Source organism: Marmota monax, unplaced genomic scaffold, assembly GCF_021218885.2.
Source record: "Marmota monax isolate L192 unplaced genomic scaffold, Marmota_monax_Labrador192_F-V1.1 WCK01_AAM20220418_F8-fsc00013, whole genome shotgun sequence".
Taxonomy (NCBI): Eukaryota; Metazoa; Chordata; class Mammalia; order Rodentia; family Sciuridae; genus Marmota; species Marmota monax.
In genome coordinates, this window is record NW_026692202.1 from 5,129,437 (window position 1) to 5,142,491 (window position 13,055).

At 36.1% G+C, this 13,055-nt stretch overlaps 1 protein-coding gene and 1 pseudogene across 6 annotated transcripts in view; one reads left to right on the top strand and one right to left on the bottom strand.

The window, feature by feature from the left end:
• The window catches only part of Hace1 (HECT domain and ankyrin repeat containing E3 ubiquitin protein ligase 1), an 88,052-nt gene extending 79,941 nt beyond the window's left edge, over positions 1 to 8,111 (top strand). For all 6 annotated transcript variants that reach the window (XM_058575380.1, XM_058575374.1, XM_046430697.2 and 3 more), the window contains 4 exons: positions 1,357 to 1,455; positions 1,722 to 1,792; positions 6,445 to 6,558; positions 7,093 to 8,111. In XM_058575380.1, coding sequence (XP_058431363.1) covers positions 1,357 to 1,455; positions 1,722 to 1,792; positions 6,445 to 6,558; positions 7,093 to 7,195 — 387 coding nt within the window. In that variant the 3' untranslated portion in view covers positions 7,196 to 8,111. The remainder of the gene's footprint in view (positions 1 to 1,356; positions 1,456 to 1,721; positions 1,793 to 6,444; positions 6,559 to 7,092) is intronic.
• A 4,019-nt stretch (positions 8,112 to 12,130) lies between these two features.
• LOC124083033 (refilin-B-like) lies at positions 12,131 to 12,792 on the bottom strand (annotated as a pseudogene).
• Positions 12,793 to 13,055: the final 263 nt, after the last annotated feature.

Genomic DNA, 13,055 nt, shown 5'->3' on the forward strand with positions numbered 1-13,055 from the left:
GCTTAATGTCATGGCATTTTGCATCCTCCTCTACTAGTGATGGTCTAAAATTTGGGGGCCAACAGAGGTGAGGCAAAGAACCTCACCCCCCCACAGGTGCAAAGGCCTAGCCACAAGTATGGCTGTATGCTGGACCGGTAGTCAGTGACGGGTATGATCCAATTGCAGTGGTACCAACCTAAGACAGGAGGCTGACGCCTAGAGGTCAGTTCATCCGATGACGGGTAAGGACCATATGTTGAATTGGACTGCCTAACAGGCACGGTCCCTAAGCCACATGCTTGTTGTTTAAACAGAGAGGGGGAGATGTTGAGAGCCACAGCCAAAGGGGCCCCAGCAAACTTCCAGCTGCCAGCAAACTTCCAGCTGCTGGCTGATGATTGGCTCACAGCGGCCCCAGCAACATCTAGCTGATTGGCTCCTCGGCCCCAGCAACATCTAGCTGATTGGCTCCTCTGCGGTGATGCTCATTGGACTGTTTCCCTGCCCTTTCAGACCACGGAGCTGCTCATTGGGGGACTTTTTTGGCTCCGCCCACGTGACCCAGCCAATCGGCCTCAAGAGCAGGAGGATTGTGGGAGGTGGAGAGAAGCTTGTGTGGGAGAGAGAGGCTTGGGGAAAGCCGGTGGTGGCAGTTGAGGCTCTGAGGGTTTTTCCTGAGAGACTATTTTGTTTGTCGTGTGTGGTTCTAAAAATAAAGTTAGTTTCTTTTGACAAGTGGCTCCTGATTGTGCCCAGCCAGACTGCGGCAAGGAGAGTTTTATTTTTTTACTGTCTTGGGGAAAGTTGACTTTTGATATGAATTATTCCAGAATAGAGTTCTTAAAAGACTCTATTCTGGAATAATTCTTTTTTTGTAAACAATTACTTTTTATTATATTACCCATTTTTCCTAGTGATAAGGATTTTTTGAAGAGCTTTCTTTGTTTAATCTTATATTTATTTCAGGACTTTGTTGTCACTTTCATTTGAGAATATGGTCTTCTAATAGAATTTAACATATTTGCAAAAAAATCATGAAATAAAAATAAAGTAAATCAAAGGTAATATTCATAAAATTGTTGCATATTTAAACTGTTGTTGTGTATGTTTATGTATAAACTTATAAGCATTTTCTTTTTATATTTTAATTGTACTAAAGTGATAACATCTCCACATGTCATAATATTTGAAATGATCAGTACAGGGATTCTTTCCCATGTAGTGCTTGTAATGGATGGCATGCAGAAACTGTCACAAAAATAAATCAGTTTTATATGGGATTAGTTTCTAATGAAGGCAAATTTACTATTTAAATGTAATAACCTTTTTATTTCCCAAAGAAGATTAATGAAATATTTTCCTTCTCCCCCAAAGGAGCTACTGCTTTCTGGCATGCCAGAAATTGATGTGAGTGATTGGATAAAAAATACAGAATACACAAGTGGCTATGAAAGAGAAGATCCAGTTATTCAGGTAAAAATCTCTCTAGAGCTTAAAATGAAGTTAAATTTGCCATTTAATTTTGTAAGCTTTTCAGCACTATTGGATGATAACCTACATTAATTAACAAAGTAAAGTTTCCCCCTAAATTTTTCTTGTGGGAATATTGCATATAAAAGCTTTGTGTGAAATCATTATTGATAAATGAGTTTCATAGAATAAAATATGCTTTATGAATATTGCATATTTCTTTGGTATTAAGTCTATATTTATTCTGAAATATGAGTTTTTGTTGTTAGTGGTTCTGGGAAGTTGTAGAAGACATTACTCAAGAGGAGAGAGTTCTTCTTTTGCAGTTTGTTACTGGCAGGTAAGAAGTGTTTTTATGATGACATAGAAAGAATTTAATGTATTTTATTTCTAATGGCTTAGAACAATAACCATAGAGAAATATAAAAATAACCATAGAAAATAACCATAGAGAAAAAAAAAGCTGTTGGTATCTTACCTCTTTTTTTACTATTTTAGGTATTAAATAAAGATTTATGTGGTATTAAAGATAAAACATTTATAGTAGTACTTGATAAATGTTTAACACATTGAAAAGACAGTTCCAACTAGGACTTTTAAACAATAACTTATTATACTTAAATAATCTTATTACATCTGAATAATTTGTTTATCTTTGAAGTATATTTTATAATTTGGTAGTCTTTTCATTTTACAGGTAAGTGAATGTTAGTAGCCAAATTTATAATATTTGTATGTTGCTGACTTGGTTTAGTACAAAGGATATTCAGTTTACCCTGGATAAATCATAAATACACACATTGACACACAAAGCACATTTTATATATGCATAGCAATTTTGTCAAATTTATATATGCATAGCAATTTTGTCAAATAAGAAAATTCTTATCAAAACTTTGCAATGTTAAGATTCATGGTCTAAAAAATAATTTGTGATAAAATATTTCTTTGAAGAGTTCACTTATAGGGTCAATTAAATATAATAGACATTAGAAAATAAAATGTCTTTAATATCGGATAAGTGGATTTTCAGTTTTTTAAAAAATTTTTTATTCTAGTTTGTTATATATGACAGCAGAATGCAATACAATTCATATTACATGTATAGAGCACAATTTTTCATATCTCTGGTTGTATACAAAGTATATTCACACCATTCCTGAATGTACTGTTTTCTTCTATTGATGAAAACATGGTTCAATTTTTGCATGAGTAAATGTGTAGATCTTCTGAAAGTTAGGAAACAGAAAATTACTTCACCAGCAGTAACTACTATAAACAATTTGATGTTTATCTCTTTCTGCACATTTAAAAAAACAACCATCAATGTGTATCTATATAAAACATATATAATTTTGTAAAATCCATTATTTTCTTATTTTAAAAGTAGCATATAACCAGTATAGAAAATTTAAAAAATGGAGACAAAAAGAAAATTTTGTTAAGTAATCTCACTAGAGATAACTACAAATAATATTTTGCTTTATTTTCCTAGTCTTTTAACTATATAAATAGAAAAATAGTTGAGTCATACTATAAATCTAATTTTAATTAGTAAATGAAACATGACTTAACAGATTGTAGGCTAAATGTATGAAAAAAACTTTGTTTTCAGGTTTATTTGGTGTCTGAGTGCCAAAAGATACTCAAGAGATTTGAGTGATTTAATAAAAAGAATTAAACATTAATTATATTTTCTATGTAGAAAGGTTAAAAAATTCAGATAAAAAAGATTCCCCTCCCATCTTAATCCGTAACGATTACCATTATTAACATTTTGGTTATTTTTCTAGAATTATTTCCATATATATAATATTTTACTTTTTAAAACCACTGTTCTTATTTATATTTTTTTGAATTTAGGAGTAGATTATTAAAAATTGTTCTGTTTATAGATCTATATAATTTCTCAAATGACTACCTCTCCTCTTTATTGAACGCCCTTAATTTCGCTTATTCTTTATTTCTAAAATTTCCTATTTATAAATAATGTTGTACAAATAAGGAATTCTAATGCTTATATCCTCATGGGCCACTCTGATTATTTATATTGGATATGTTCTTAGGAGGAAAATATTTGGATATAAGAGTATTTGGGGCAAGGGGTATAGCTCAGGGGTAAGAGTGATTGCCTTAGCATGTGCAAGGTCTTGGGTTCAATTCCTAGTACCTGGGGGAAAAAAAAAAAGAAAGCAAGATGTTAATTTTTATAACATTAATACATATGATTCATTTACCTTTCAAGGAGGTGTCAGTATTAACATTTGGAATGAGGAGATTTAGTACCTATTTTTTTTAATCAACACAATGTATGATCATTTTTATTTTGCTATAATTTCTTATCATATATATAACATTTTGTGTGGTATGAATTGCCTTTTATTTTTGCCATTATTCCACAGTCATATTTAAAAACTCATTTTCGCCCTCTTTGGGAATGAACTCAGGGCTTTATACATGCTAAAAAGTGCTTTACTTCTGTGCTTTACACCCTTATTTCTTTTTAAAAATTTTGAGACAATTCCCCTAAATTGCCCAGGCTGGCCTTGAACTTTCTGTCCTACTCCCTCATCCTCTGAAGTAGCTGGGATTACTCAGGCTGGCTCACTGGCTCCTTTGTTTTCTTCCTTCCTCCTCTCTCCATCCATCCATCCCTCCCTCCCATCCATCCATCCATCCATCCATCCATCCTTTTCGTATTAATAATTGTCTTAATGAGTGTAAAGTGATATTTTATTGTGGTTTTGATTTGCATTTACCTGGAGATTAGTGATGTTGAGCATCTTTTCTTGTGTTTATTGGTCATTTGTGTATCTTTGAAAAAATGTTCAGTCCTTTGCTGATTTTTTTTTTTTTTAAATCATGCTATTTTGTTATTGTAGGAGTTTTAAAATATATATTCTGGAAATCAGTCCCTTATCAGAGTTTTGATTTCTAAATATTTTTCCTATTTCGTAGATAATCTTTTAATTGTATTGACAGTGTCCTTCAATGAACAAAATTTAAAATTTTGATGAAGTACAGCTTATCTGTTTTTTATTGTGTTGCCTGTGCTTTTGGTGTCGTACCCAAAAAATCATTGCCAAATCCAATGTCCTGAAGTTATTTTCTATATTTTCTTCTAGGATTTCACAGTTGTAGCTCTTGTGTTTAGGTCTTTGGTGCATTTTAGGTTAATTTTTGTATATGATTTAAGGCAAGAGTCCAACTTTTTTTTTTTCTTCCTTTAATCTAGTTTCCCCAGTGTATTTTGTTGAATAGATTGCTCTTTACCCATTGAGTGTTCTTGGCATTTTTGTTGAAAATGATTTGGCCATCAATGCAAGAGATTAGTTCAGGGCTATCTATTCTACTACATTGGTCTGTATGGCTGTCTTTATGCCACCATGCACTGTTTTAATTACTATACTTATAAGTTTGAAATCAGGACGTGTAAGCCTCCACCTTTGTTCTTTTTCAAGATTGTTTTGGCTATTTTGAGTTTCAGCATTTTTTTAAGTGGACTGAATTATGCTTTATACTGTGAATTGTGTTAAAAATATTTCAAATTGTAGTCATGTATTACCTATTTAAATGCTTCCTTGTCATAATTCTTATTATCCAAAAAGCATCTTATTAAGCATCTCTTATTTATTTATTTACTTATTTATTTCTTGCTTGCGGTTCTGGGGATTGAATCTGAGATCTCATGCCTGCTAGGCAAGTACTTTACCATTGAGCTACATCTCTATCTCACAGCATCTTATTTTAAAAATAACCAAGTTTTTTCTAGGATCAGTTTGTTTAATCATGATATATACACAGACTAATTTTAAATATTAATTTATTTTCAAATATGTAGGAATTGAGAGCTTATAATTAAATGCTCTACAGCATGTACCCAATATTAAAATTTCTAGTAATTTGTGTTATGCATTAACTTTTAGCTTTCCTGTGGCCTCATTCTGTTAGATGACATTTTTTTTTTTTTAAACACAATACCTTTATTTTATTTACTTGTTTTTTTAATGTAGTGCTGAGGATTGAACCCAGTGCCTTACACATGCAAGGCAAATGTTCTACCAATTGAGCTACAACCCCAGCCCCGTATTAGATGACATCTTAAAAATACATTTGGTGGGTCTGGGGTTGTGACTCAGTGGTAGAGTGCTTGCCTAGCATGTCTGAGGCACTGGGTTCAATTCTCAGCACCACATATAAATAAATTAATAAAATAAAGGTTCATCAACATCTAAAAAATAATTTTAAAAAATACATTTGGTATTCTGTTTATCTAGAAAGAGAAATGTAAAGAATTTTCTACTGTAAAAAGAAAACAACAGAAAACACTTTAGATCTAGATATTTTTCACAAAGAGGGAAACCATTTGGATTGCAACATGTAAGAGCCTTTGTTGCTTAAATTAATCAATCAAACATTTATTTATGTAGCAAATATTTAATGTCTACTAGGTGCCAGGCATTTTTAAAAAAAAATTTTTTTAGTTGTTGATAGACCTTTATTTTATTTATTTATATGTGTTGCTGAGAATCGGACCCAATGCCTCACACATGCCAGGCAAGTACACTACTGCTGAACCCCAGACCCAGCCCAGATGCCAGGCATTTTGCTAACTCCATTGATACAGATATAAATATGACATGTTTGAGCCATCAAATCAGTCCCAGTTTAGTAGGGAGGCACAAACAAGAAAGCAAACTACAAATGCCCCTTGCTAACTTAAATAGTAGATGTATGTGCTGTGACCATTTTTAAGTATAGTATATAGTTGATGGAAATTTGGAAGGGTAACTGGCCACAAATGCAAGAATGAGTTGGGAATTTTGCAGACTAAGAGCATCTCTTATTTATTACTTATTTATTTCTTTCAACGTGCTATCTTTTCATTGTTCTAGAGTTGAATATATTCTTACTCTAACTTAGAGCTTGAAACATATCTGTTGGACAAAAATGTTTTCTTTCATGATTAGAACTTATGATACAAACTCTTAGTTCCAGGGTCCCGCATGGTGGGTTTGCTAATATCATGGGTGGAAGTGGATTGCAAAACTTTACAATTGCTGCTGTGCCATATACCCCAAATCTTTTACCAACTTCAAGCACATGGTAAGTTAGTTTGTTTAAATGCATTGTGCATTATTTTGGTTAATTTTAAATGATCAGAGGTCTAACTGTTATATATTGAAAGGAAAATCTCAACTATGATCTCTGTTCAGAATTTTGGAATCATATATACATAAGTCATTACATAGCTTTTGTTGCCTTCCTTTTTTTGGTTGGGAAAATATTTTGGGAAACCCTAACTACCTAATGTTTGATTGAATATGGTTCAAGTATCACTAAAATTCTGTTGTCAAAAGTATCACTGAATTACTATCACTTGCCCACCCTTATAAATTGCCCACCCTTGTTTATTTTACCCTAAAAGGAATTTATTTTCTTCTACTACATTTTCATGCTGAAAGAAACTGCAGTGCAGCAGTTTTTTTTCTTTTTAAATGCTACTTCAGGGTTTTGCAATTTGAATGCAAATTTGAGAGTGGTTTTATGTTAATTATGAGTAGTATTTTCACTGCTAGATAAAACAATGAGAATTTTCATGGATTCTCTGTTTAAAGGTAGTATATTTTTATTTTAAAGCATCAACATGCTCAAGTTACCTGAATATCCAAGTAAAGAAATACTCAAGGACAGACTTCTTGTGGCACTACATTGTGGCAGCTATGGTTACACAATGGCATAATGGAGTCCAGAAGACCCATCTGACTACTGATGCACAATTCAGAGTGGCAGAATCAATTTAGAAAACTGTCAACAGAAAAGCAGCCTAAATGCAACCCATAGGCAGGGCTGATGCTTAAAATTTATAAAGGATCAAGTTTTCTGTTTTCTTTCTCTTTTCCCATTTATGTTTTCTCTGTGATACAGTTTGAGAATATAAAAATCACAGTAGACTTCATTTTAAAAATGTTAATTGGAAGTAGAAACTTTTTTTTCCCTATTTCTTTAATCTGATTTAAGATTTTGTTAAGGCAAAATCTTATTCTACATTCCACATCTGCTATGTAACTGTACTGTTAAAAGGGTATTTTCTCTTATTTTCTTATATATTAAATTATATGAGGACATCCAACTGGTATGTTCTATTGCATGTAAAGTGCCATATATATTTTGGAAAACTATTGTATAGAATGGATTAATTTAGATTGTGTATAAAGTTACAAATATGTATTTTCCCACGTTGTATCTATATTGCAATGATTTTTTTTTAGCTTTTTAGTATTTTAATATATAATATAAAATTTAGGCTGATTAATAACAAACAGCTGATGAAATTAAATCTGATTTATATATTAGAGCTTAGACTATATTATGAATTATTTGCATTTTTCCATGGTCAGTTTTCACATGTACAATATTGTGGCTTTGAAGTTTTTCTTATGCCTTATTTTAATTTGTAATGAAGGTAAAATTAAAATATAGTATTTTACTGTATTTCTTTACGTTTGTCTATAAACTCTGATGGCATATTTGAAGAAGTAATCTGTTCTGTAGATTACAATTTAAGTATGTAATGTTTTATTTTTTAAGTTTGCTTTTTGTAATTGAAATGTTTTGCTCAAATGAAATGCCTAAATACAGAACATTGGGTTTTTGAATTTTTGGATGATCCAGTCAATTTGTTTGTGTATTTATTTATTTTGGAAAAGCCACACAGGATAAGCACATGCATTTAACATGAGGCAGGCATGTTCCAACGTTGTATACTGATGGAGCACCTTGCTTCTGGCAACTAAAAATATCCAGTTATGTTATTGTTGATGAGCAGCCAGTGTATTTGTTTAGTGACATTTAATCAAGAGATTTATACACTGAAAGTAACAAAAACATGACCCAAAACAATATAAAAATTTTTCTTTATTATCTGGGGCTCTGTTTTGTTACTTTTTTAATATTAAGAAAATAATCTCTCAAGAAATTACATGAAATATTAGGAATTCTTTAAAAACTAATCTAGTTTTGAAAGTCTTAATTGTTTTTTGTTTGTGATTCTAGAATCTAACAGTTCTCAGCACCAGGATGAGTTCAGAGAACTACAGTCTCCTGTGTAGTTGAAAAGCATTAATGGATAGAAAATGGAAATGAGGTACAGAGATAGCCCTATTGGTTATAGCTCAGCATTGGCCTGTTTGAACGTGGTTAAAACATTTTACTGCTTGCAGGTTGACTGAAGCCTGTCTGCTGTATTGGCTGAGACTTAGCTATTTGTTATGAGAATATACTCCTAAATGATGTTTTCAATTTGTTATATAAAGGTCCAAATAAGAGACTTCATCAGGCCAAATTAAGTTTAATGATTTCTCCCTTTTGGTTGTCCTCCCAATTTTGAGAGATTGACTAAAACTTTGGACTTTGGCACCATTCTCTGCCACCGTTATAAATAGACTTAGTTGGTCTCAATATGGAATTCACATGTGAAAGTGTCACTTCACTTGCATAATTCTTTATGTTCTTGCCGGTCTAGTTGAAGTGAGATCATTCAACACTCAATGAATGACTGCATACAAACATTTAAGGTTTGAGTGGAGATACGGTGCCCCAGGGGATTTTATGATGACTACCAGGAGAATAATCCCAAAAGATTGAAGTGTACTTCTGAACAAGAGCCTCTATAAACTGAAATAATCAAAATTAATCAAACTTCAGGCAGTGTAAATATAGTTTGACACTATTCAAGTCCAGTTGATCTATAGTGTTGTATTCGGCCTATGTTGTTGGTGAATACCATAGTTTGGTATAGAATGGTCTGGTTTAATGAAGTATCCAATTGTGTTGTTAGCCTATCATTGCAATTAGTAGTGATCAGGAGACTCAATAGACATAAAAGGTAGGAAACCTGGAAAAAAACAGGATTTTTGCCATCTGCCACTTAGGTTGCCTGAAAACCATCTGTTAGCTGCTTTTGTAAACACATCACACATTCTATTCGTTTGAAAATTTCCTTAATGTGTTTTGTGGCAGTGTCAATGGTAATATCAGCCACTTTTTAAATTGCTTTAGTAGCAAAATTGGGAAAGATAGGTATGACATTTAGGCTTGTAAAATTCCATACGTGAACTTCCACTCAGCAAAAAGGAGATCTAAAGTTGCATGATATTCCATTAAGTTTTTTTTTTTTTTTTGTTATTGTTGATGATGGGGATTGAACTGAGGGTCTTGTGTGTGCTAAGCCTGCATTCTATATCTGAGTTAATGTCCCTAGCCCAATTAAGTATTTTAGAACACATGTTATCATATATTTTTTAGAGGGTGACTTAAAGATTTTTAAAAATTTTTATTTTTTTGAGATGGAGCCTTGCTAAATTGCCCAGGCTTTCTCCAATTCGGGATCCTTCTCCCTCAGTCTTCTGAATATCTGGGATAAAAGGTGTGTTCCATGGGCTGGGGTTGTGGCTTAGCAGTAGAGTGCTCGCCTCGCACGTGTGAGACCCTGGGTTTGAGCCTCAGCACCACATAAAAATAAATAAGTGAAATAAAGGTATTGTGTCTACACAACTACAACTAAAAAAAAAAAAAAAAGGCATGTTCCAGCCCCACTGGTTTTTGGTGGGTGACTTGATTTATCTACACCTCTGGGAATGTCTGGTTGGCCACAAAATGCAAGATTTTCTCCCAATCGAATTAGTTTCAGGTTTAATACTACTGGTACCCCACTAGTGCCAAGAGTGAGCCCTCTAGGAACCCCAGTGGGAACCTTCCCTTAGTAGAGAGGCTTATGTTCATGAGCCTCAACAATGGCTCTAAGAGGGCTCCTGTCCTTTAAATGAGAGCAATTATCATGGCTCCTGCTTTCATCATAACAAAAATCAGGGCTCCAGGGTTCCCAGAGAGCTCTCAATTCTGCTTTTAGGACACAAGAATGCCATCCATAAAAACCTGGAGATACAGCAGGAGGCAGAGCTTACAGAGTGCTGTAACCCTGGGGCACCTGACATAATTTGGATGTATTCAAAGGAAATATGTATGGTTTGTCTTTTTTCAATATTGTGGGGTTGGGGGAGTCCATCTGCCACTTTCTACACTCCAGCCCTGCAGAGACTGGCAGGAGAATCGGGTTGGAGCTGGGTGTGGTGGGGTGGTGGTGAAAGTCCAGTGAGGAAGGGCAGCCTGGTGCCACCTCTGCCCCACCCAGCACCATCCCTGCTGCAGCGGCTCTGCTGAGCTCTTGAGGTTGCTTTGGGAACATCTTCAGTTCACACTTAACCCCATGGTGGTCACTTCCCTTTATATAGTGGCAGGAAAGAAATGTCCACTTTGGCTACAGTAGCCGGGCAGTAAAGTCTGAGTTGTGACATGATTCCTTACACTAAATTCACCAAAGCATAACCTCAGAGGATGTTAAGCAAGATTCCTCGTTTTTTGCATTAGACTCAATTTCTCTGCAATTTTGACACCACCAAAATCCTAAGCTTGGGTCCATCGAGATAGTCATGATGAACTGGATCACTAGAAACATCTACATCTGTCTCTTCCTGGTGGCAGTGGGTCTTAGGTGTGTCAGTCCTGAGTGGAAACCTCCATCTCCTGGAGTCCCAAAAATGTTTTCCAAAGCATTCTTTTAAAATGCCATCTCTCTCAGAAGTGCCCTCTGCTATATTTTCCTTTATGAAAAAATGGGAAAGTAGTTTTGAAATCCCACATTACCTATCGGGAGAGTTATACAAGATGTGAACCAGACGCCAAGTGTGCAAGGATGTCACCAATGCCTGTGCCTGCAACCCACCTGCAGGGAACCAGACAGAAGCCACTGCCCCCAAACTGGGCCATCTGTTCACCTGACCTTCTGAAACAGGAGAGAATGCAGTGAAGTGTTTTTTTTTTTTTTTCTTTTCTTTTCTTTTTTTTTTTTTTTGTAAGGCATCTCTTATTTTGGTTTGGGGTTTTTCCATATTTTATATATATATATATATATGTGTGTGTGTGTGTGTATATATATATATACATACATATACATATATATGTGTGTGTGTGTGTATATATATATATATATATATGTATATATAATATGATATATACATATATATATATATATATATAATATGATCAAGAGAATTCCAAAAGTTTTGGTTAACAGGAAATAAAAATGGAAGTGGAAATAAAGAATGGAATGAAACTCAGCTCTCCCCAGATGGAACACATATGGGCATCACAACCTATTGAAACAGCTACACTTTTCCCTGCTGGGAAGACACCTGTGGCTGGAAGATCTTAAAACTCACTTTTTCTGTCCCAGGGACTTTTCCAAGCTTTTTTTTTTTTTTTTCAGACACACTGACAGTGGAGGAAGAGCCGTCCTCCGCCCTCCCTGGTTCAAACGGTTGCCATTGTTCTTTTGCTCTGGTTTTCTTTTTATTTTTTCATCAAATCGAGACTTTCGGGAAACTCTGGAAATATACTCCTTTTAAAGCAGCAAACCAGGAAATATATCCCTTTTAAAGATAATTTGAAAATTAAAAAACAAAACCGAATATCTCAATAATTGCAAGATGCAGTGACTTTTTCCTCAGGCCGGGCTTAGAGGTATCCCTAGGTCTGACTCTGGGGCTAGAATGTCTCCCAAATTGCCCAGGGTGGTCTGGGGACCAAGTCAGCTGAGAAGGTGGCTCAACCCCAAGCCCTCCTTCTGAGTCAGCATTCATCCGAGAGGCAATCGCTGCCCAGGAACTCTGTGGCCTCAAGCTCCACGCTGGGCAGGAACCTCCTCAGCATCTTGTGGCAGTTGTAATCCAGGGTGGTGGTGTAGATGGTCTTGGGGTACTTCGGGTAGACAATGGTGGTGCTTAGGAAGCGGGTGGGCTTGTGGCGGGGCTCAAAGCGCACCTCAGCCATGTAGTTGCGCTCTGTGCCATTGGGGATGCAGGTGACTGTCTGGCTGCAGGAGGCCACTGCCAGGCCCAGTGGCAGCTGCACATCATCAATGAAGTGTCGCTCCGAGTCATACTTGACTGAGGAAGTGTACCTTACTTCTGTAAGGAGTCAAACTCCACACCTTCGCCAAAGGACAGGGGGCACAGCTTTGGTGAGGAGCTTACAGCCAGGGTGTTGGGGAGAGAGGCTGGGTTCGGGGCCGCTGGGGTCACCACCGCATCTGGCTCCTACGTCCCGGGGACCGGCGAGCGCTCCCCGCCGCCGCCGCCATCCCCGGCCACAGCCAGTCCCCAGTGGCTGGGGCTGGGGGGCAGCCCCGAATCCGGAATCCGGCCTGTCTAGGACGTCATCGCCCTTCTTCTTCGTGTCCACGAGCTCGGGCACATCCTGCAGGCTCAGCCGACCCACCATGGCTGTGTGCGTGGCGGGCTCGGGAGTACACGGTGTGGGGGTCGCGGATGAGAGAGGGACTAGAGGGGCTCACAGGCGGGCTGGGGCGCTGCCCTCAGGGCCGCCCTCCCTGCCCGGCCGCCCCGCATCGTCGGGGTCTCGCCCGCAAGTATCTAGGTTTTAGATATGAAGGATTTGATTGTCCTCCATTGTTGACTCACAAAAAGCTCCCTTTACCTGGTTAAAATACCCCTGGGCATCATGCATTAAAGCCTGACATCATT